This window comes from Pipistrellus kuhlii, unplaced genomic scaffold (assembly GCF_014108245.1).
Source record: "Pipistrellus kuhlii isolate mPipKuh1 unplaced genomic scaffold, mPipKuh1.p scaffold_m20_p_3, whole genome shotgun sequence".
Lineage (NCBI taxonomy): Eukaryota > Metazoa > Chordata > Mammalia > Chiroptera > Vespertilionidae > Pipistrellus > Pipistrellus kuhlii.
In genome coordinates, this window is record NW_023425529.1 from 60,145,741 (window position 1) to 60,171,284 (window position 25,544).

General features: G+C 34.8%; 1 protein-coding gene across 10 annotated transcripts in view; it reads right to left on the reverse strand.

Moving 5' to 3' along the window:
- ZFC3H1 (zinc finger C3H1-type containing) overlaps nucleotides 1–25,544 on the reverse strand; it is a 63,703-nt gene that overhangs the window by 16,062 nt on the left and 22,097 nt on the right. For 7 of the 10 annotated variants that reach the window (XR_004991463.2, XR_006742871.1, XR_004991464.2 and 4 more), the window contains 19 exons: nucleotides 25,106–25,304; nucleotides 24,092–24,324; nucleotides 21,732–21,855; nucleotides 19,597–19,694; nucleotides 18,042–18,251; nucleotides 17,679–17,843; nucleotides 16,047–16,184; nucleotides 14,602–14,723; nucleotides 14,052–14,201; nucleotides 8,486–8,660; nucleotides 7,338–7,469; nucleotides 6,448–6,987; nucleotides 6,252–6,361; nucleotides 5,202–5,333; nucleotides 4,977–5,098; nucleotides 3,942–4,043; nucleotides 3,471–3,590; nucleotides 2,559–2,742; nucleotides 849–1,035 (listed from right to left, as the gene is read on the reverse strand). Coding sequence is in view for 7 of the 10 variants with exons in the window: in XM_036458395.2 (XP_036314288.1) it covers nucleotides 849–1,035; nucleotides 2,559–2,742; nucleotides 3,471–3,590; nucleotides 3,942–4,043; nucleotides 4,977–5,098; nucleotides 5,202–5,333; nucleotides 6,252–6,361; nucleotides 6,448–6,987; nucleotides 7,338–7,469; nucleotides 8,486–8,660; nucleotides 14,052–14,201; nucleotides 14,602–14,723; nucleotides 16,047–16,184; nucleotides 17,679–17,843; nucleotides 18,042–18,251; nucleotides 19,597–19,694; nucleotides 21,732–21,855; nucleotides 24,092–24,324; nucleotides 25,106–25,304 (3,243 nt within the window). In the remaining 3 variants the exon portion in view is untranslated. The remainder of the gene's footprint in view (nucleotides 1–848; nucleotides 1,036–2,558; nucleotides 2,743–3,470; nucleotides 3,591–3,941; nucleotides 4,044–4,976; nucleotides 5,099–5,201; nucleotides 5,334–6,251; nucleotides 6,362–6,447; nucleotides 6,988–7,337; nucleotides 7,470–8,485; nucleotides 8,661–14,051; nucleotides 14,202–14,601; nucleotides 14,724–16,046; nucleotides 16,185–17,678; nucleotides 17,844–18,041; nucleotides 18,252–19,596; nucleotides 19,695–21,731; nucleotides 21,856–24,091; nucleotides 24,325–25,105; nucleotides 25,305–25,544) is intronic. The other 3 variants (XM_036458396.2, XM_036458398.2, XM_036458397.2) reach the window with 3 other exon arrangements.

The following is a 25,544-nucleotide window of genomic DNA, read 5'->3' on the forward strand; positions in this document are numbered from 1 at the left end:
AAATGAGGACAGCCAGGCAGGAGTGGCTCAGTGGTTGAGCATCAAACTATGAACCAGAAAGTCACAGTTTGATTTTTGGTCAAGGCACATGCCCAGCTGTGGACTCGATCCTCAGTGTGGAGTGTGTAGGAGGTAGCCATCATTGATGTTTCTTTCTTCCCGCGCCCCCATTCCTGTCTCTCCCTTTCTAAAATCAATAAAAACATATTGAAAAAAATATAACACATAATATATTATTTCTTGGCATTCATGAAAATATTTTACATGAATTCAAAAGAAAATTTTTTTCAGATGCTTTGCACAAAATTCACTAAACTTCGCACAAACTAAAACTGCTTGAGAGCCCTGGCAGGGTGACTCAATTGGCTAGAGCATTGTCCGTACACCAAAAGGTTGCAGCTTTAATTCTGTCATCGCACATACCTAGGTTGCAGCTTTAATCCCCCGGTCAGGGAGCATATGGGAGGCAACTGATCAATGTTTCTGACTCTGTCTCTCTCCCCTTCCCCACCTCCTCTCTCTCTAAATATAAAAACATATCCTAGGGTAAGGATGAATAATAATAATTTTTTTGAAAAAACTACTTAAGAATGTTTTAAAATGTTCATATTTTTTCTATACCAACAAAGTTTTACAACAACAAAAATCACCTCTTTACTAAGTATTTTCTTCTTGTTTAGTCTAAATTAATCTAGAAACAAGTGGTTTTGAGGTTACTGGACAACAAAAGTTAAAGAATATGATCTATTAAGCTATATATCAGTATTTAAGATGACCCAGAGTTATAAATGCATATACACACACACCCACACGTGCACACACAGGACTATGTTATCTTTTCTACTCACAGTCCAAAAACTTTGATAATCGGGAGCATATTCAACAGCTGTTTCACACATTTCCTGCACCTCCTCTTTGGTTCCTCTTTTAGAAAACAATTTGAGATAATGGCACCAAATTTCTGGATTGTCTTTGTTGTTTTCCAAAGCCCGTGCCAGAACATTTAAAGCAGAATCCAAAGACTCTGAACATAGCCTATATGTTTAAAAGAAAAGCAGGAAGATTTTTTGTTTTAATGTTTAAAAATTTTTTAATTGGGTTACTCTACTGAGTCATTTTAAATTCACTTTCTACTAAAACCTACCAAAAAACCAGTCACATATGACAAAAATTGGTAGATTAGAATTCTGTCACATTTGTTCCTATTTCCCAAAGACCCAACAATTCCTTTCTAAGTGGATGCTCAGTTAGCATTTACCAGGTAAAACTACTGTGTTATAAAACCACTAAATTATCAACTTCGAATGTGCTTTATGTCCGTACTCAGCAATACCTTTTTATGATTTACACTGATCTGGGGATGGGAAAAGTTAAACAATTCTCCCTCAAGGCCAACTACTGCCAGTACAAAATATCAAAGCTTTCAATATAATAGTTCTTTTCATCAGTCAAGGTCTTGCTATATCTTGGAGAAGCTAATTGTCTCTCATGATCCTATTCATAAATAATGTACAGTTCTTTGGCCTTCACTCAGTAAATGAGTCAGAAAAGAAAACACTGCAACTTATCCCATTAACATGGAAATGACACACAGGGCACATGAAATAAGCGCCACATTCAGTTATGTAAGGTGTATTAGCATTCTGCAGTGCTGCCTTATTAAAAGCTTTTATACTGAGTTCTACAGAGACGCCTGTTTAAAAAAAAAAAAAAAAAAAAAAAAACCTGAATTATTACCATTTTAAAACTGAGACAATAAAAGATTATTCCTAATAATAAAAGATTATTTCTGGTAAACTATCAAAAAATAGAGTTAGATTATACATTTATACATTAGAAGCTGTCAATTGTGAGATAAATTACTATTTAACTTATTTGCATACATATAACACTACAGGCAGAAAACAAGGCAAATCACTAGAATTTAGGGGATCTTGAACAAGCTTTAAATCTCGAAATGAAAATTAACAAAAAAAATTTTAACCTGTCCCACTACTTTTTTAAAAACCCAATAAATAATCCTTATACCACTGAGAACTTACTGTTTTTACTAATCCTACTCTGAAATAAGAGCTCACTAGAGTTAAAAGCTATAGCTAATTTATTACCTATACACTGAGACATGCACACAACTAAAAATCTAATCTTAAACATTTTCTAATTGCTTTTAAACAATAAAGTGCTTTAGCTCTGTCAAAAAAAAACACACACAAAAAAACACAAAGGCTCCATTGATACTAGAAAGGAAATGTGATTACCACAGAAGAAATGAACCTCAAACACAAAAACATAAATGTGCAACAGTTTAGCTGAAACCGGTTTGGCTCAGTGGATAGAGAAACGGTCTGCGGACTGAAAGGTACTAGGTTCGATTCTGGTCAAGGGCATGTTGCAGGCACATCCCCAGTAGGAGGTGTGCAGGAGGCAGCTGGTCGATGTTTCTACCTCATCGATGTTTCTAGCTCTCTATTCCTCTTCCTTCCTCTCTGTGGAAAATCAATAAAATATATATTTTAAAAATATGCAACAGTTTACACAAAGACTAGAAGTAGACCTACCCTTCATTTTGACTCAAGTACTTGTATGCAAGTTTGAGCCAAAGTTGTACATGAGAAGGGTTTTCAAGCACACTTGCTTCTAAATTAGCAATGTCATCAGTCTCATTTGTAAAGTATCTGACATCATCTGGAGTCACAACTGCATCCAAAGCTGGAACTTTTATTCGGTTCTCTGGCTGAAAGGCTACAAAAAGATATCATTAGTTTCATACTTTCTCTTACTCACAGACACACACACAAAAAAACGAGTCTCATCTTTAAACTAGGACTCTGCTGGGCCAAACAGAAGTATGGTCTCCCTACTTTAAGGTAAGTGCCATCATCTGATAATTCAAATTCATGAAATTGTAAGAGAAAGTTATAATTTATAAAGATTACTTATTCCACCATATCTAAATTAAGAGAAAAAGTGTTACATTAATGTAAATAAGCACAAGAGAGCATACACCTATCAGATACCTGCTAATACACAAATAGCAAACAATTATGGAAACTTGAGATTATAAGGCAAGATGTGCTTGACAATAGGCACTCATTTGTATATTACTCTGTTCATTCATTTAGTCATTCATTTTGTGAGCCTACTTACTGCATGTCAGAAAACACAGGCTCAAAATCAAAGATTAAATAAATAAAACATCTGCTCTCAAAAAGACAAAAGCCAGGCAGTGGTTTGAAGTTGTCACAATTACTAAAGAGTCATCCCTGGATTTACTGAACCATACAAAATGCAATGCAAGGGGCAGTTCTACACAATGAAGAACTACTAACTGCCTTAAATGCCAAATGGTATAACTGGTTTTTAAAAATATAAATGAAAAAATAAAAATAACTACAAGAGTAGATACACCAAACGATTAGTAAAGTAAAACACCACAACTGAATGATTCAGGATCTTAAATTACTTCTTACCATACTTAATTGGTCCTGTGGACTGTTCATCATCACTACTGAAACTATTCTCTGAAATGGGTTTTCTCCAAAACTTTGGCTTCCACTTTCTTTTATCTTTGTAGGTTGTAAACGGAGGTGCTAAAGTAGACAGGGAAAGACTCAGTTGACATATCTAGTTTTTATAGTTTTGAAGGCTATTCAAATAACAATAAAAAAGAACTAAATTTATCCTGTTATGTTAGAAATGACATATATATAGTACGTTATGTCCCCAAAAAAATGTATACACACATTAACAGCTGATAGCTCAATTTTGAAAATGAAATATATTTTTAAAATAATGCCTTTATATTGTAATTATTCAAAGTGTGTGTATGCATTTTTTGGGACACCTAATATAATTTTTTTATAATGAGAACATAATGCCAGAAATGTCGCTGTCAGACACTACAATATCCTTCTGTGAGAGGGGGAGACATATATACTCACTATGGCCTTTACTTTCATTGATATTGCTAACAAGAAGAACCGCCATCTGGTCCATTGACATTCGATCTTTGTTTACTCCAAAAAGTTTCTCAACATATTTTTCTGAAATTAGACCAATGATATTGTCATAAAAAGTATAAAAAACATGATTTCAGAGAAGAGGCTAATTAAAGAGTATGAAGTGAAGAACAGTTTAAGAATTAAAGAGAAGTATATGGTAGTAATCGAAAACACATACAGCTTCTAGAGGGCAGGGACCACATCTTAATTACTATGCAAATTTTACCACATTATGCATTCCAATTTTATCTGAAAAAAATATGTATTTCTTGAAACAAACTACAGAAGTGAAAATTATTAAAGTCCTAAATAGGGAATGATTAGATTCAGTGACTTTACAATCACTTTGGTTGTGATAACAATTTAATAAACTTAATATCTGGCACTAAATCTAGGGAAAAATTTAACATTTATTCATAATGTCTGACAATACCTATGCTTTTGACAATATCAAAGTGTACAAAGTCCTTTTTATCTCATTGTAGAATCTGAAACTATAAACATCTTTCTTAACTTCCAACTTCCCTTTATTTTTGAAAAATGTAATAAAAAGAGCTTTATTTTAAAATCATTACTAAAATTTCCATACAAATGTTTATATATGCTTCCAAATAAACTAAACTGTTTAGATGAGTTCTATCCTAATGACTTTCTGCAGTGATAGAAAGGTCTTATATCTTGCACTGCCCTACTGGTAAGCACTGACCACCACTGAGCTATTTAACTCAATAGTGGTTATTGGGCACTGAAATGTGGCTAGTGTGATTTGATAGAGGGCATTTTAATTTAGATTTGAATAGCAACATGTGGCTAGTGACTACTGTATTGGACAGAGAAGAACTAGATAGAGTGCCATAGATCAATATACTGAATCATGACAGCAATTAAAAGATGTCAAAAAAAACTGAATATTACATTTTTAAATTGCCTAAATTCAAATTTTCCCTTGGGGAACAAGAAGAGGTCTTTAACAACCTGCTGCAGCAGCAATTTCTTCATCAGTGCTTGTCTCTGAACAACCAATCAAAGACAGATTATATGACAGAATGTCCTGGAATAGCTGTTTTCGGCTAAGCGTATAGTCTTGTGTATGCTGCCTAAAATAAAATAACACAGAAAAGATAATCATGTACATCTCAAAACCCAAATAACCACAATTGTCTTTTAGATTATAAAATGTTCACATATTAAACTACTCACCACTGACAATCGTCATCATTACAGGTTCCTGTTAAATCAAAACGGCAGAAACACTGATCCGGTTCAATCATATTACTGTATGATACTGAGCTTAGGGGAAGTTTCTCCTTAGTTCGATAGTACGGACTAAATCTAAGAAGAGAGATGGACATATTATGCTTCATAAACATAACCTAGAAAAGCTCTCATTTTTCCTTCCAAACTAAAATTTCTATACTTAATTACTTAATAGCAAACCTCTACCCTCAGAATATAAAGTGATAGGGCCAAACTACTTTTATACCCAGAACATACAATAAAAGGCCTGAAATAGAAAACAAAAAATTCTTTATTTTAAGTAGTGTTTTCACATCACATAATAAAATACTACATGCCGAAACCGGTTTGGCTCAGTGGATAGAGCCTCGGTCTGCGGACTGAGGGGTCCAGGGTTCGATTCTGGTTAAGGGCATGTACATTGGTTGCGGGCACATCCCCGGTAGGGAGTGTGCAGGAGGCAGCTGGTCGGTGTTTCTCTCTCATCAATGTTTCTAACTCTCTCTCTCTCCCTTCCTCTCTGTAAAAAAATCAATAAAATATGCCGAAACCGGTTTGGCTCAATAGATAGAGCATTGGCTTGGGGACTGAAAGGTCCCGGGTTCGATTCCGGTCAAGGGCATGTACCTTGGTTGCGGGCATATCCCCAGTGGGGGGGGTGCAAGAGGCAGCTGATCGATGACTCTCTCTCATCGATGTTTCTAACTCTCTATCTCTTTCTCTTCCTCTCTGTACAAAACCAATAAAAATATATTTTTTTTTTAAATCAATAAAATATATTTTTTTAAAAATCAGAATCTGATAATAGTTAATAAACCCAAGTGTGAGCTAACCCTTACTTCCTGATGATTTGTGTATGACAAGACACTTAATTTTTACTTTCCCTAAAAGAGCAAATTCATTTTCAGTGACCATGATCCAATTTTTTTTTTTCATTATCATCGAATATTCAAAGTTGATATAAAAAACAGGAGTAATCCTGAAATTGAAGTTTACTGAGTCTTTCTTTTATACCTGTATGACTTAAAAACCAGAAGAGGGCTGTGGTAGGGACTAAAAGGACAAGGCTTCACTTCTGTTGTTTTATTCTGTGCTGTCATAAAATCTACATCCACAGAAATCTCCTGCAAAAGAAAACAATAACTTCATAGGGCAAATAAGGCTAGTGTAAATTCTATATATTTTTAAAAAATTTGAAATGTTCTATTACCTGACCACACAAAACTTTTCCTGTAATGCCTGTTGTGGTTTTTAAAATCAATTGTTTTAAGCTGTCAGCTTTTGAATATAGTTTTTGCAATTCACCAATTTTTAGCCCTAGAAAAAGTTCTGGTTTTTCTACCATGTTCTTAGCTTTGTTTACGCATTCTTTGTTAGGTGTATCAGTGTGCTTGAGGTTAGGTTTAGTAAAAGAATTGGATTCTAAGAAAGATCTTCTTCGTTCCCTGTTTGACCCAGACAAAATCTCATCATCAACATCATTTTCCTCAGTGTCCAAACTCAATTTATCTTGAGTCAGATCGTGAAGTGAGGGTTGAGGTAAAGAAAATTCAGGTTCCTCTTCCACAACTGGAGCGATATTTTGTTGTTCCTTTGCTTTACGGGCCCGAGCTTCTTTCAGTTTTTGAATTTTCAGAGCATATTCATATTCTAGCTTCTGTAATCGTCTTTTTTCCATAGCAATTAGTTCTGCTGAATGCTTTCTTGGACTTGATACTGGAGAACTGTCCAGTCTCATCATTTTGTTTGGCTGGGGGAGAAAATGATATAAATATTTTATATCGCTATGATTTTATAAACAATTCTGGTAACTGTGCTATGCCCACATACAATGCCAACATTATAAAACTAGATAACAAGCATAAAACAGTTTTACAAGTCGCCAACAATTTTGCTAGTTAATCTATAAAACAAAAAACAAAACCTAGTAAAGGCAAAATAAACAAGGTTACAAAAACATGGATGTCATTTGAAAACAAAGCTTTAATCTTATTCTATTTGAATATGCAGGAATGAATTATTTTATCTATTGCTTGCCCTCAAAACTATCATAAAAACTTCCTGCTTTCCAAAAATAAAATATTTCTACAAACAGCTTACTCCAAAGCGATCTTGTTCCAGTTTTCGTTTTCCTATTTCTTTACTAGCCACTGCCTTTGCCCGAGCAAACTCTTCTCCATACTTTAGAGTCAAAGCTTTTTTAATTGTAACACGTTGTTGCACTTTGTGAATCTGAAAATAAAGGATAATTCTATAAATGTAAATGTAAACATTAGAAGAGAAAATAACTTATTTTTAACACAGCAGAGTATTCAACTGAAAATATAAATATTCCAATATTATGTCTCAAGGGAGAACATAATTTTATTAAAAAATTGGCCCACCTAGGAATATATCCCAAGAAACTAGAAACACCAATCAGAAAAGATATATGCACCCCTATGTTCATAGCAGCACAATCTACAATAGCTAGAATTTGGAAACAGCCTAGGTGCCCGTCAGCAGATGATTGGATCAAAAAACTTTGGTACATCTACACAATGGAATACTATGCTGCCATAAAAAAGAAGGAATTATCATCCTTTGCAGCAACCTGGATGGAATTGGAGAACATCATGCTGAATGAAATAAGCTAGTCAATGAAAGAGAAACACCACATGACCTCACTCATTTATGAATAATAAAGAACATTATAAACTGATAAACCAAAAGATAGATATAGAGACAATAAAGCAACAAGCAGACTGTCAAATTACAGCAGGGAGGTAGGGAGATCTGGGGGAGATAATAGATCAACCGAAGGACTTGTATACATGCATATAAATACAACCAATGGACACAAAACTCTGGGGAGGGAGGGTATGTATAGGGGGAGGGAGAACAATGTTAAAATATGTACACAGATAATAATTTAATAAAAAAATGTAAAAGAAAAAAAAAAATTTGGCCCACAGCCGAGAACGACTTGGCTCAGTGGATAGAGCATCAGCCTGTGGACTGAAAGGTCCCGGGTTCGATTCTAGTCAAGGGCATGTACCTTGGTTGCGGGCACATCCCCAGTGGGGGATGTGCAAGAGGCAGCTGATCGATGGTTCTCTCTCATCTAGTATGTTTCTAACTCTCTATTCCTCTCTCTTCCTCTCTGTAAAAAAATCAATAAAATATATATTTTTTAAAAATTGGCCCATAAAAACATGGGTTGTAAACCCGAGGCTACAATATTTTAATTTAAAAACAAATAACATTACTTGTTCCTGAAGCTTCTTCAAAAACATTCTGTTGACGTTGAGAAATTTCTCTGTTGCTTGAAGCTGTTCTGTAAGTTTGGCAATCTTTGTTTCAGCATTTCGAACAGATTCTTTCTTCTTAGCTTCTTGCTGTACTAGATGCTTTAAAACAGATTCATCTTTCATCAAGAGAATCCTAATTTAAAAGTAACGAAATCCTCATTAGTATTTTTCTAAACTAGTGGATTAAACACCATCAGAATAAAAATTACAAAGCAGTAGCTCATTCTTAAATATTTATTTATGATATACAGGTGAGAGTTTAAAAAAATTAATATAAGCCGAAACCGGTTTGGCTCAGCGGTAGAGCGTCGGTCTGCGGACTGAAAGGTCCCAGGTTCGATTCCCGACAATGGCATGTACATTGGTTGCGGGCACATCCCCAGTGAGGGGTGTGCAGGAGGCAGCTGGTCGGTGTTTCTCTCTCATTGATGTTTCTAGCTATCTCTCTCCCTTCCTCTCTGTAAAAAATCAATAAAATATATATTTTTAAAAAAATTTAATATAATATTTTTATACTCATCAATCATACAGGTATTTAAATAGGCAGTTACATTTTATAAAAGTAATTATAGGTCTGATCTTTTTTAAAAAAAATCATTTAAATCTAAGTTAATGTGAATTATAGTTGAAAAGTTAATAGAAAATGTTTAATGTTGGCTGATTCTGACCCCATATAACTTCTGAAAAATGAGGAGTTAAGCAGAATGTTCTGTTTAACTTCATATATAATGCTAATAAACAAACAAACATCTAATAAATATAAATTTAACTTTATATTTAACTTATAAATCTCTAATTCATTTAACTTATAAATCTCTAATTCATTTAACTTATAAATCTCTAATTCATTTTATCTAAAGCAAGAATGAAGGGGAAAAGGAAATATAATTTTTTTTAAATGTACAGATAAAAGTTTGGAACTAAGAAGTAAAACAAGACAAAAGGTAAATTTATGGGTATAAACTTTCATCTTTTCAACTACTATACATATGGTTAAAAAATATGAGACATTCTCCCCAGAAGACACCATATTTCAACAGTCACAACAAATGACTGTCATCTAGAATTAATCATAAAGACAGAAATGTGATAGAAAGAATAGCAAGTAGAAAAACAAAGAATTTTTAAAAACCTTTTCATTTGTTAAGTTATTAAAGAAATAAAATCTAAATAAATTTAGCTTAACCTCAAACTTTTAAAACAAACACAATACTTCTCATTGATAATTTTATAAAATTACGGTCATTACAATTATTTCATCTATAAAGCACATTTCAGATTTCTAAAACCAGGATGTGTCTCAACATTATGGTATATCTTAGTTCAGCTAACAGCATGTTGTCTTTCTTAGTAATGTATAAAATAATGGCACATCCTAGAAGTAATAATATATAGTACCTCAGATGAATATCATTTAAAACTGAAGACCTATTTGCAAAAAGACTGTTTTAAAGTATTTTATTTTATTCAAAATACTTAGCATCCAATATCTTGTTCAGAAATTAAAAACTGATATTATTATTATATACTTAATATAAAAACTTATATAGTCACTATCTCCTTGACCTATATGTGTTACCTTGTAAAAACACTCCAAATTACATTCTTTTTTCTGATTAAAAAAATAAAGAGGAAGAACCAAGATGGCAACATAGGTAAACACCTGAACTTGCTGCCTTGCACAACCACATCAAACCTACAACTAAAAGACAAAACAGAAATCATCCAGAACCTCAGGAAGGCTGGCTGAGTGGAAGTTATACAACTACCCACGGTAGAAGGGGAGAGAGAAGTAAACTGACACTGGGAGGAGTTGCAGATGTGCAGATGTGCGGAGTTTAGAGGCGCTCAAAAACAGGCTAGCAACTGGGTACGCTGTTGTCTTTTTCAATCAAGAGATAGAAGCAACCAACTGCTGTGAACTCCAGTTCTGGGTGAGACTCCGGGGACCCAGACTCATATAGGAAGAAACTGGACCATCTGGCATCAGGCCGGAACACAAGGGCAGCATACTCTCAGAGGTTCTTGCAGCAATCATTGTTCCTCCACAGTGCTGCAAAATACTGAAACCCAGGGACCTCTTCGGGCAGTCAGTCAGCCAAAGCTGTTTGCTCTGCCCTGATGATTCCCTGAGATCTCACCCCACCCAATTTACAACCCCACCCAAGCTGTGAGCAGAGGCTTTTGCATATGAATGGCCTGGCCTTTTGCAATCTAAAACCTAACAAATTGCAGCTGGGTCAGAGAGCTCCAGAGCTTCCAAAAGAAGACCTAAGGCTCAACAGCAGCTTACATTGCTTCACAGTTGGGCCTCATCTGGGCACCTCTAAACCCCAAACAAAGAGGAGGAATCTACAGATCTGTCTGTAGCTCCTGCTGGGTGGCCTCAGGCAGTGGCTGACTTTGCATCTCCTTGGAGATCCAAGAACCAGTGTACGAAGTGGTCAGAGTGAGACCATCCAGACTACAACTCTTCACATCCATAAGAGACACACTCAGGGGGCAGACTCAGTGAGCACCAAAGCCCCACTGAAGCAAGTCTGGCCCCATAAGGATGTCTCTAGCACAGAAGTTCTCCCATTGCAGACACAACTGGTTCTCACAGCCAATTGGTCAATTTCTCCCAGTGATACTGACTGCAATCAAGGCTTAACTACAAGATTGTGCACACAGCCCACAAAGGGGTGAACCAAAAGTGTCCACCTCAGGTAATTAGGGAGGCTGAGCCACTGGACCCTATAGGACATGTAACACACAAAGCCACTCTATCAACACTGGGAAGCAGCCAAAATGTGGAGACAAAGAAACAGGTCACAAATAAAAGAAATTGAGGAAAGCAAACTACTAGATATAGAGTTCAAAACCACGGTTGTAAGGTTACTCAAGAATCTTCTAGAAACCTACAGGAAATTGAGACCCTCAGAATAAGGATGATTAAAGAGCTGAATGAGAGTTTTAAGGGACTTAAGTGAGAATTTCAGATATCTTAATGAGGACATCAAAGGCATAAAAAAGGACCAGTCAGAAATGAAGGATATACTAAGGGAAACGAAGAATAATTTACAGGGAATCAACAGCAGCATAAAGAATGCTGAGAATCAAATCAGCGATTTGGACTATAAGGAAGCAAAAAACACCCAATCAGAAGATCAAAAAGAAAAAAGAATCCCAAAACATGAAGATAGTGTAAGGAGCTTCTGGGACAACTGCAGTGTACCAACATTTGTATTATGGGGTACTGGAAGAAGAGAGGGAGCAAGAAATTAAAAACCTATTGGAAAAAATAATGACAGAAAAGTCCCCCTCTATCTGGCAAAAAAATTGACTTACAAATCCAGGAAGCACAAAGTCTCAAATAAGAGGAACCCAAAGAGGTCCACACCAAGTCACATATAATTAAAATGCCAAAGGATAAAGACAAAGAGAGAATATTAAAAGTAGCAAGAGAGCCGAAACTGGTTTGGCTCAGTGGATAGAGCGTCGGCTTGGGGACTGAAAGGTCCCAGGTTCGATTCTGGTCAAGGGCAGGTACCTTGGTTGCGGGCATATACCCAGTGGGGGGGGTGCAAGAGGCAGCTGATCAATGACTCTCTCATTGATGTTTCTAACTCTCTATCTCTCTCCCTTCCTCTCTGTCCAAAATCAATAAAATATATATATTTTTTTTAAAAAGGTTATTAAGAAAAAAGTAGCAAGAGAAAAACAGTTATGTACAAGAGAGTTCTCATACAACTGTCAGCTGATTTCTCAACAGAAACTTTGCAGGCCAAAAGGGAGTGGCAAGAAATATTAAAAGTTATTAAAAGCAAGGACCTATAACCAAGATTACTTTACCCAGAAAAGCTATCATTTAGAATTGAAGGTCAGATAAAGAGCTTCACAGACACACACACACACACACACACACACACACACACAAAAAAGCTAAAGGAGCTCACCACCAACAAACTACTAGTATCACATGAAATGTTGAAGAGTCTTCTTTAAGAAGAAAATAAAGATTATTAAAAAGAGCAATAAAATGGCAATAAATACACACCTATCAGCAATTGAATCTAAAAGCAAAAATAAACAAACAAGAAATCTAATGAACAAAATAAACTGATGAGTAAACTAGAACCAGAGGTATGGAAACATAGAACAGACTGGAAGGTGGGCAGAAAGAGATTAACCAAATAACTTATATGCACATATGCATTACCCATGGACCCAGACAATAGGGTGGTTAAGAACAGGGGCATGACAGGAACCTGGTGATTGGGGGAGCAAAGAGGGGAACATCTGTAATTCTCTCAACAATACAGATTCAGAAAAAAATAAGATTAAAATTTTAAGAACTGGTTAGCAAATTATAAAAACAGGACAGAGAAAGTCTCACCATCTTTGCACAAAACCTTATATTTTTAAACACATTATTTTTAAATCTAAAAGAGGACTGAGTAACAGAGCAAAGCTCAGAAATGTTGATGTTATCTAAAACCATTTTGTTCTCCATCAGCTAATGATATCAGGGTGTTTGGAGTGGGAAAAAATGTCTATCCATAAAGTGACATAATTATTTTTATCAAGTATATACTACTGGCCCTCATCACAAGACAAAAATTTTGTAACTACATATGATGATGAATGTTAACTAGACTTACTGTGATGATCATTTCACAATACATACAAATATCAAAACATTATGTACGTTGTATACTTGAAACTGTTACCTGTCAATTATACCCACATAAAATAAATAATGCCAAAATATGGCAATGTATTCAAATACATTCTATCATTCAACATATTCAACTTGTGAGGTTTTACACATATTCTTAAAATTCTGAAACACCACTTGAACCATACAGTAACCTCAGGGAATATGCAAGAGGTTTATGATCCTTAACTTTATATTCACAGTTTACAATACAAGATTTGTCCATGTGTCTTATGGGACAAACTAGATAATGACTATTTCCAACAATCAAGTCCATTTCGAACAATAAAAATATGCCTCTAACGAATGTATTTCAAAAATAATGCCAGAAGTTTTAAAGAAAATTCCAAATAAACCATGTATAAATCTGAAGAGACAAACTCCTTTGAAGCCTTGGTATTTTTATTTAAATATTAATACTATTAATTTAGGTAAATGTATAATTCACCAAATGATAACCTTATAAAATTCTACCAAGTATAAAAGAATTTATAGCCCTAGTTGGTTTCGCTCAGTGGATAGAGCGTCAGCCTGCAAACTGAAGGGTCCCGGGTTCAATTCCAGTCAAAGAATTGAACACATGCCTGAGTTGTGGGCTCGATCTTCAGTAGGTGTGCAGGAGGCAGCCAATCAATGATTCTCTCTCATCAGTGATGTTTCTATCTCTCTCCCTCTCCCTTTCTGAAGTCAATAAAAATATATATGCTGTATAAAAAAAAATTTATAATCATATAGTGTACTTAGTATTAACATACACAACAAAAAGATATCCCTCTAACATGAGAATTAGATGCATGCAGTATTTAATCAGATAATGAGGCTCACCTATGTTTTTTAAGTTTTGCTTCTGCATCTGAAACCTGCTTAGTAACCATTGCTATTCTCCCAATTCCATCAATTTCCACATCAGAGTTTGCTGGAGATGATGAACTTGTCTTCATTTGATCTGATTTAATCAAACGCTGTTTTTCCCGACTAAAATAATAAAGACAGGTGAATTATACCAAAGAATAAATGGAAATTATCTTTCTTTAGAGATGCATTCTATTTCATAAAATAAACTAAAAAGTATTAGTCATATTGACTAATAACAATGATGACCAATATGCATGACCCAAGATGGTTTTCAAAGCAGAGTGTAACTCTCCCTTATATTAGCTTTTCTTTTTCTCTAAGCTATTTTGATCTCAGTGCATCACTACAGTCAAGTCTACAGATGATCATCTGGCTCCCCCTCCTGTGTGAGTTGTAAAAATATTAACTCTGCATCTTAAATAAAACCATGCACTATTCACCAATGCCAATAAAATATATACAGACTTAGTTAGCAAAATAGCACGTATCTTTAAAGATAGTTACATAAAATGTCACTTACTTGGCAATCTCTTCCTTTAACAATCGATATTCGATCTTCTTTTCTTCAGGCAAAGATTCAGGTGTTCGCAAGGGATCATTTTCTTTTTCAGATTTTGGAGGTACCTTTGGTTTTGAAGCTTGCTAGAAAACATTTGAAATCAACCAGATCAATAACCTTCACATACCTCATACTAAGATATATATATTTTACATTGCAACCTAGTGTGCATTTATATTTATATATTAAGAAATAAGTGACTATCTTCACTATTTTATATTCCTTTTATAAATTAAATTTATTTCAGTAACATTGCTTCATGACATACAATTTTCAGATATACATTAAAATTCAACATCTGCATGCTCTATAATATTTGGTGCTCATCACTTTAAAGTCTAGTTCCTTTCCTTATCATATATCTCTGACCCTCTTTACTCACTTAGCCCTCCCCTAGCTGGTTGTTAACCACTAAACTAATTACATAATATACTAAGTAATCAAGACCTACAGTTTGAAAATAACTGAACTATATCATATCTAAACAACTGCTGCATTAGGAATAGGGATAAAAGATGCACTTAGGCCGAAACCGGTTTGGCTCAGTGAATAGAGCATCGGCCTGGGGACTGCAAGGTCCCAGGTTCGATTCTGGTCAAGGGCATGTACCTTAATTGCAGGCACATCCCCAGTAGGGGGTGTGCAAGAGGCAGCTGATCGATGATTCTCTCTCATCGATGTTTCTAACTCTCGATCCCTCTCTCTTCCTCTCTATAAAAAATCAATTAAAAAAAAACAAACAGTTGCACTTAGATTATACACTTCAATAAAAACTATTTTCTGGTAATGTAACACAATTTCAAAACAGTAATTTTCCTTAGTACAGAAGACAATTATCCACTATTCTGAAAACAGGACAAGCAGAAATAAAAATAAAGGGGATCAATAGCTAAATCTATCTAAATGTATACATGCTTCATTATTTATAATAGTAAAGGCATAATATGCTAATCAGACCAGACAGCCAAACAACCTTCCAGACAAAGCCAGAGCTCAAGAGCCAAGCCCCTTTGCTCGAATTTTGTGCCTTGGGCTTCTAGTATTATATAAAGTCCAAACAAATAAAATATATCCACAAGTTAATATATTAAAAATCAATGCCTCGCCGAAGCCAGTTTGGCTCAGTGGAAGAGCATTGGTCTGTGGACTGAAAGGTCCCAGGTTCAATTCCGGCCAAGGGCATGTACATTGGTTGCAGGCACATCCCCGGTAGGGGGTATGCAAGAGGCAGCTGGTCTATCTCCCTCCTCTCTGTAAAAAATCAATAAAAATATATATAAAAAATAATAATAAAATAAAAATCAATGCCTCTAGGAGGTCTAATTTTCCGGGGAGGGGGGACTGGAATAAACTTTAATGATTGTCAATAAGTTATATTTCTTTTTATCTTTCATTATTGCACTCACCTCAGCAGTTCGTCTTGCTTCTTTGATCATGGACTCCAATCCACCAAAAACACTATTTGTTGATTTGGAAGTCTCTCCATCAGATTCACTGTCATCTGAATCATTCAATGTTACAACCACTGATTTATGCTTTGGAAGCTGCAAAGACAATATATTTGCTACCCTTGATGACAAAAGTATCTCTATCCTGTTCGTGGCTCTACCACAATTAGCTGCATGGTCTTGAACAAGTCACTTAACCTCCTCAAATTTCAATCCATAAAAATAATGGGCTCCAAGTAGACAGTCTATGGTTCCTTCTAGTTACACTGCAAAACTGACTTTGTCCCACTCTAGCAATACTGGTTACCTGCCAAAAACATACAATATTCTATATTCTCAGTCTTTAAAAACACTACTATGATCACCTTCTTCATTAAGTTTTATTTTCTCCAGTTTCTATAAAGAACCATAATGCCATCTTTAAATTAACTCTTACAACCGAGATAAAAATTAATAATTATAAATAATTCTTTTTAAAACATTTTGGCTTTTGCAGTTATAATATAGAGGGAAGAGGCTAACTTTGGTTTACCTAACAGAGGCAAGATTGCAGTTTGGCTTTGCCCATTTTACTTAAAAGCCATTAGAAAACAAGGCAGAAAAAATTGTCATTTCCATCTCCTTAATAAACATCATAAATTCTTACATTACAGTACAGTCATTAAATGGAAAAATATGAACAAAGTATAAACCAAGACAGGAAAAATAAAAATTACAATTTGCTAAAAATTAAGTAGAATAGACAGTCGAAACAGGTTTGGCTCAATGGATAGAGCATCAGCTTTGGAACTAAAGGGTCCCGGGTTCGATTCCGGTCAAGGGCAGGTACCTTGGTTGCAGGCAAATCCCCAGTAGGAGGTGTGCAAGAGGCAGCTGATCGATGACTCTCTCTCATCAATGTTTCTAACTATCTCTCTCCATTCCTCTCTGTACAAAATCAATAAAATATATTAAAAAAAAAAAAAAAAAAAAGACAGAAATCCTGAATGGACCAATGTATATAGAAGAAAAACTGAGGCAAGCATATCACTCTGATAAAACTACCGTATTTTTCGGACCATAAGACGCACTTTTTTTCCCCCAGAAGTGGGGGGGGAAAGTCCCTGCGTCTTATGGTCCAAATATAGCCTACACATATACTTTTAAAAAAAAGTTTTTTTACTTGCCCGGCTCTAAAATGGTTCTAAATGCTGCTGTTTACTTTACAGGGTTGATTACATGTGTTTATGACTGTGATGTTGGGTTTTAATGCACATAAAATATTTTAGGACACTATTTGTTTCAGAATCTTTTTTTCTTCATTTCCCTTCTCTAAAAACTGGTGCGTCTTATGGTCCGGAGCGTCTTATGGTCCGAAAAATACGGTAATGCTTTCTCCATAACATTATCATAAACTCCACCATTTTTCAAGTGAATATGATGAACCCATTTCATTATTAATACATAAAAAATAAACTTATATTTACATTTGACTTCATATGTATATATAAATAAATGAAGAGGAGGGAACAAGACAGTGAAACTGCATACAAATTTCTCACAGGCTGTTTGAATAATAGTAGGATTAAATATTTTGTTTGTTTGTTTTACCGAGATCACAGTTCGTGGAAGACGAGGTCCTCTGTGAAACTTTGGGTTCTGTATCCTAGGTTGAGATACTGTATTAATACTGACTATTGACAGATTGCTTCTTGGCACAGGCTGTGAATTGTTCAGAGCTGGAGGTGAAGGTGGGTCACTATTACTGGATGTTTCCTAAATTGAAGAGAGACAGATATGAAACACTATAAGAAAGAAGAAATTTCTGTTGTCTTTAAAAATCTTGAGCAAATTAGTGCCACACTTATCCCTACTTTATCAAAGCCCAATGAATTCCAAATAACAAGAGAAGAGTAGGGCTTCCAAAAACTTAAGCTCATGAGCACCACCTAGCGGTTCAAGTATCTAAATTACCTCTGGCTTAAAAGCTCTTTTATTTGCTAGAGATTTAAGTAGTTCTTCTCGAAGAAGCATTTCTTCCTCTTCTTCCTCATCTGCAAAAGGTGGTTTTGGCGGCTGTTCTGGATCTTCAGGTGGAAGAGGCGGTAAAGGTGGTACAGGAGGTAGAGGTTCAAGAGAAACACACAATCCTTCCACATAAGGCTGGCTCAAAAGTGGCAAAGACTAGTTATTTTTTAAAAAAAGAAGAAATAATAATCATCATGCAAATTTTACCAATTCCAAATATTTATCTGTGAAGCATCATTAAATTAAAAAGGTAAGCTTTAGGTTATTATTTTAGCTATAAGTGTAAGTATTTGTAAATCTCAAAAACTATCCAATAATTCAATATTCAGCCATTAAATGTATAATTTTTGCAATAAAAATTAAATCAATATTTGAACTTTAAGATAATTATACAAACTTTTCTGTTCCTATTCTTATCTTTATTTAGCAATCTAAAGAATAAAAATTTTACAAGGTCTATCTCTCTAGATGACTACCTGAAAGCAAGTAGAGATACTGAAAAACCATGATATTTAAATAAAAATTAAAAATTAGGAACCAGGAATTCTGAAAAATACATAGTACAGAGTATCTTAAAAAAAAAAAGTGCCAGGCACTGGACAGTGCTAAATGGTTAGAGCATCTGCCTGCAGACCTAAGAGTCTCGGGTTCTATTCCTGGTCAAGGGCACAACCTGGGTTGCAGGTTCAATCCCCAGCCCCGGTCAGGGCTCATGCAGGATGTCTCTCTCATCCCATTAATGTCTGTCTCTCTCTCTCTCTCTCTCTCTCTCTCTCTCCTCCCCCTTTCAATTCTCTGAAAATCAATAATATCAATGGAAAAATATACTTGGGTGAGGATCAACGAGAGAGAGAGAGAGAGAGAGAGAGAGAGAGAGAGAGAGAGAGAGAGAGAGAGAGAGAGAGAGAGAGAGAAAGTGCCAGGAAGACTCTCCACTATCCTCTTAAATTCTTGTGAAATGGCCTTTTAGAGAGTATCTAAAGAAAAAAAAAAAAGTAATTTCCCCAAATTCCCCAGTTTAAATATATTTTTGCTTCAAATACCTTCCAGTATTATTCTTGGCATTTAAAACAGTTCAAGAAAAAAGAAAAATATTTTCTCTCTCACTCTGTGCTCTATATTTCCCTCACCTTATACTTCCTAGGACACCAGATGTCTACCTAGGAACTGTGAAATGGCAAGATTCTCTCTAACCTACTGACAAAGATTCAATTTGGTCTCTAGGCTCTCAATCTAGAAATAACTTTGACTTTGTGATTTCTCTACATTCTTACTGTTTTTTCTTTTGAACAAATCTACCAAATGTATAGCCTGCCAATGAATAAGCAATTGCTCAGTCCATAGATTTCATACCAATTAATTTTGGTAAACAATTCTTGATTTTTTTTAAAGCTCTCTTCAAACCTAATCATTCATTAATTACATGCCAGTTTTTCAAACAAATTAGAAATTACACAAAGCAACAAAGTTTTTTTAAAAACTAATATCAATTCTCACTTACAGTAACCTGAGGTGGTGGAGGCAAAGAAATAGATGGTGCTGAAGAAAAATACCCCAACGTACATTCAGCAAAGAATGGTTGTTGCACTGGTGAAGGAGCTGAAAAATTTTTTTACAAGTTTACTAACAGAAATACCTCTACATTAATAAATTTATGTACATTTGAAGAATTAGACTTTCTTAATCTCTAATAAAATCTTTAATCATCAAGAAACCACTTCCACCTATTTAAAATTGTCCTTACATCACCAAAAAGTTAGTCTTTCACTTTGTTCTAATTTTCACCTAATGATGATAACAGGGAAGAGCAGGAAGGGCTAAAACCATATATATAATTTTTTTACAAATATACTTTTTAAGGAATAAAACAAAAAATTCCCAAAATTGCCAAAGTGCCCGAACTAAAGAAAAACAGCAATGTGGTGACTCCATTCTTCCCTTCATGTTGATCAAAAAAGTGAAGAAATTGACTAAGTTGTGTAGAAAGCAAATGGGACTAGAAATATATTGCCTACTGCATTTAATCAATAAAGTATACATTTTTCACATTTTAATAATTCTGAAATAGTTACTGATGTATCTCAGTTAAATTTTTAGCATTTCTTTTTCCTTGGTAGCAGATAAAAATAAGGAAATGGTTTCTTAAGACTCAGTAAAATATTGCAGATTCAAACTACTCTTACTACCCAATTATTATACAACCTTAGAGAAAGACTGATGTTTCTTCTTTGTGCCAGCTGTCTCACAAGTCAATATAGACATTACCCATATGATTTGTATGGGTTGATTTGTGGCCCATTGGGATATACACTGGCCGTTAGAACATTTTACATCTTAAAAATATCTATAATGAATTTGAAAGTTAAAATCTGACAGAGTAGAAATACATCCTCTGTATAATAATTCTTTTTATAAAATTCTTTAAAAAAGTACAGATCATAATATTATTTTATAGGAATACAGACTATTATTAATATTGTCAACACTTGGGAATTACTAGGAATCATCTCTAAGAACCTAGAAATAAAAAAATGAAAGATTGACCAAAAAAGAGCTAAATTATGAAATCAAAACATATTATGTAAGGTTATCAAAGATGAGCCTAAAAACAATAAACCCAAGCCCTAACCAATTTTGCTCAGTGGATAGAGCATCGGCCTGCAGATTTCAAGGGTCCCAGGTTCGATTCCGGTCAAGGGCATGTACCTTGGTTGTGGGCACATTCCCAGTAGGGAGTGTGCAGAAGGCAGCTGATAGATGCTTCTCTCATCGATGTTTCTAACTCTCTCTCCCTCTCCCTTCCTCTCTGTAAAAAATCAAAATATATTAAAAAACAAACAAACAAAACAAAAAAACATTACCCAAATCAGACTTTGCCTTGTCTTTGGTCTAGACACACTAAAAGTAGGATTCTAGTTTGATTTGGTCTCACAAATATAACCACAGGAAGAAATATACTGATCATATGGTGTTTTTTAAATAAGTATTCCAGTTCTAAATGCCAAATGCATTTAGTTGTCTGCTTCAGTTTCATGTGTTTTAATTAGTGATAATAGCTATCTCACAGCCCATCACCCCTGAATATTAACTAAAGCAAGTCTCTAGCCTTCCAGGTTAGAGTCACATCTTAGAATATGTAATTTAATTGAGGTACAGCCCAACCAGTTCTAACTAGTCCTTCCTGAAATGCCACTAGTATCACCATTCATCTCCTAATTCCTACAAAGTAACATCACTGGAAGGAGGAAAAAAGAACCCTTAAAAGCAAGTAAGATCCTTTTGACTAAAATTCAAAATATCTTGGACATAAAGATACTTAAGATCAAAGGTTTGTTCACCTGTTTTCATAAAGCAGTATTCTCATCTGTTTTTAAAATCTTCACTTTTTAGACCAAATAGTTAAGAGTTTAAACACTGTCTATTTAAATTCTAGCCAGAAGAAACAATGGGAAATAAAGGTTAATATTACACATTTGAAATTTGCTCTCAAAGTATTTACAATAACACCTATGGTTGAACAATCTACTAACAAATCTCACGTTCACTATATTTCTTTCAAGGTTTTAAGCAGTTTCAGGACCACTTTCTATTTAATAATTACGAATATACAAATGTATTAAGAGTTTTAGCTCATACCTGGAGAACTGGTTTCACTATCTGTATCCATAGCAACTTCTTCATAGTTATCATACTGATAAATGCCTCCTCCACTATCAGTTGGTTGCTTATCTAAGGATCGTCTCAGGTCGGGATCTGAAGACTAATTACAAAAGATATTTAATTTTACAATATTTTCTTAATCTATTCTTAGAATAGAAATTTTATAAAACAATTAATAATTATTTTCTAGGAAACGGTATCAAAACTCATGGTGCTCCAGTTAGAGCTTCCTATCACACCTGATTTGGGAAATTCATTGTACATGACAGGTAGTTGATAACTGTCAGATAAAAAACGAAAGCTTTCAGGGACTATCTATACATTTTAATAAAATGAAATCCTCCATAGTTAGCTTAGCTACTAATTATCTATCCTATATAATAAAAGGCTAATATGCAAATCAACATAACAGTGGAACAATCAGTTGCTATGACATGCACTAACCACCAGGGGGCAGACACTCAATGCAGGAGCTGCCACCAGATGGTCAGTGTGCTCCCACAGGGGGAGTGCCACTCAGCCAGAAGCTGGGCTCATGACTGGCAATTGCAGCAGCAGTGGCAGGAGGCTCTCCCACCAATGCAGCAACACTAAGGATGTCCAACTGATGGCTTAGGCCCGTTAGTCAGACATCCCCCAAGAGCTCCCAGGCTATAAGAAGGCACAGGCCAGGCTGAGGGACCGCCTCCCCTATCCCGGCCCCCCATTCCCTCACCAAGTTCCTGAATATTGTGCACCAGCCTTTAGTTCCTCTATAAAATAAGATGACAACCAAAATCTTTAATACTTATGGCCTTTCCCAGTATAAAAAAACTAGACTAGAAAAGCCCTGGCTGGTGTGGCTGTTGGTTGGAATATCACAGGTTCAATTCCCAAGTCAGGGCACATACCTTGGCTGGGGATTCAATCCTCAGTTGGGGCAAGGACAGGAGACAACCAATTGATGTTCCTCTCTCTCTCTTTCTTTGTTTCTCTCTCCCTCCTTCCCTCCCTCTCTCTCTCTCATTTTCTCTCTCTCTAGAATTAAAGACAAGCATGTCCTCTGGTGAGAATTAAAAGAAAAAAAAAAAAAACACTAAATAAATTCAAGTGTAATATCAAAACTGTATTTAGATTATTTCAAAAAAAAGTTACATTTTAGCTATAAATTAATAGCTGAAAACTAGAAATTCTTGTTTGGTCTACTTGCATATTTTCTTTACTTCTTACAATGTCACTCACAGAGATGGTTATAACAAACTAAAAATTAGCAAAACCTATACAGATTCATATAGGAGCAGTGTGCAAATATAATATTTTTCTCTAAATGAAGATTCTATCAGTGTTTTTTAGAAGTTCAAATTTATAAATTCCTTGCTTAAGAAAATGAAAATACTGACTCCCTAGAATTAAAGAGCTCTTACTCTTAATAGCACCTCTATTCTTCTTAGTATATTCACAAGTGCAGTCTCAAAGCTCAGAGTTCTAAAAATTATCACTGATCATACCACTAGATCAATATCAAATTTCCGATATACTTCCTGACACCATCCATAAAAGAGAATTTGTCATTCAGTCATTATCAATGATTCATTTATTCTAAAGGCTCACAAATAACTAAACAGCCACTAAGGTGCCCGGCTGGCGTGGCTTAGTGGTTGAACATCAACCTATGAACCAGGAGATCACAGGGTTTAATTCTCAGGGCACATGCCTAGGTTTGTGCTCAATCCCCAGGAGGGGGTGTACAGAAGGCAGCCAATTAATGATTCTCTCTCATCACTGATATTTCTCCCTCTCTTTTTCTCCCTCTCCCTTCCTCTCAATAAAATAAATAAATAAAAAATTATAAATATCCACTAAGGCTATTACTATATAATGAAATCAATAAAAATAAAAATAAATAAAAAATTATAAATATCTACTAAGGCTATTACTATATAATGATTTAACTTCCTTTAAAGTAGTCTACCAATTAAGCATGACACATTTCTAAATCTATAATGAAAAAAAATCAATGAAATTCTGCCCTGTACTTAGGTAGCGGCCATTTTAGAAAAGTCCTCACTACAATTTAGTAATCCTACTTTCATTTAACTAGAAATGATAAAAAAGCTAAATGTAGGATTTGCTAACCATGATTTTAGTCTTTCTTTTATTTCTTCTATTTTCAACATCTATAATTATAAAAGACTCATTTTCAATTACAACCTACCTTTCCTTCTCACCAAAAACAGTTATTTATATAACAAGCTATATCAAGCACAAGAACTTTATGTTTCTCAGTTGATCGAATCTATGCAATAAAATGGTAAGGACACTTAAATTTGAATAGTGCTTTGATTTCATATTCTTGCATTCCTTACTTTACTTCTTGTCCGCCTCTTTCCACCAACCAATTTCATGAATCGATTGTACTGCTCTTCCTGATTTGAAAGATCTCGAATTTTTCTGATTTCTTCCTCTCTTTTCCTTCTTTCTTCTTCTTCAGCTTGTTTCCGCAGTTCCTCTTCTTTCAGTCTTTCCTGTTCTTTTTGTTGTTGTAGTTTTTTCCATGCCTTTGTTTGCTGCTTCCTCAATGCTTGTTTAGCTTTAAATGAAAAATGTAGAAACATCAGTCTCTATCAGAGTTAAAAATTTTCTAAAGGATAAAAGAAAACAAGAGCTGTAAAAATAATTTTCATTAAGTCATATATACACTGAGTGGCCAGATTATGATCTGAACATATAATAATCTGGCCACTCGGTGTGTGTATGTTTGTGTTTTAGGGGGCTGGTGCATAAATTCATGCATGGGTGAGGTCCAGCCAGCCTGGCCAGGGGGGAGGGGACATAAGCGGTTGGCCAGCCGGCCTACTGGTCGAATTCTTGGTCAAGGGAACAATATGCCTATTAGCCTTTTATTATACAGGCTATACATTGTGTGGCCAGATTATTATGTGTTCAGAGATCATAACAGATTATCATCTCTGAACGTATAATAATCTGGCCACTCAGTGTACTTCTCTTGAGTACGTCATTTATTTGATATCAAAGATACTGTAAATCGTGCACCTGATCAGTTTTCCCCTTTGCACTGGCTGATAGAAAGCTCAGGGCAAATAGGTAGTTGATCTCCAGCGAAAGTCTAGAATACTTCTGGTACCCATTTGAGATACAAATACACTGAGTAGCCAGATTATTATGCGTTCAGAGATCATAATAATCTGGTCACTGAGTGTATATATGTAGCTATTCCTCAATTCTGTTTACATAGGATTGTCCTCCATTCAAGGTCATATAATTCTTCATACTCAAAATTTTCTGACTTAAAATCTAGACACCATACTGACATACAAAACCATTCTTTTAAATTCAATAAAAATGATCACCTGTAGTGCTAACTTTTTTGGCCGAATGTGTTTTTGTACTGGTTTTAACTTTTTGCTGTACGGTTTTCGTCTTAGTCAATTTTTCTTTGCTTTCTTTCATCACCTGCTGTTCTTTTTGTTGCCATTTTTTACTGGCTGACTGCAAAGCTAAAAGACGAAGTTGTAGTTCAGATAGTTCCTCTTCATCTTCTCCAAGTTTCTTAAAAAAAAAAAAAAAAGTTGCAATTTTTAAATTTAAACATTTCACCAAGTCAAATCTTTTATATAATCAAAATTTAATGTTGGTTGCAAGGAAATATTTAAAATGCAAATATAAATAAAGAAAACAAGATTACTTACCATAGCCCTAGACCCTAATTTAGTCCCTATAATAAAAATAGAAGATCAATTTATATGTGTTCATGTGTAGGGTTTAGAGAGAAAGGATACAACTGATGAA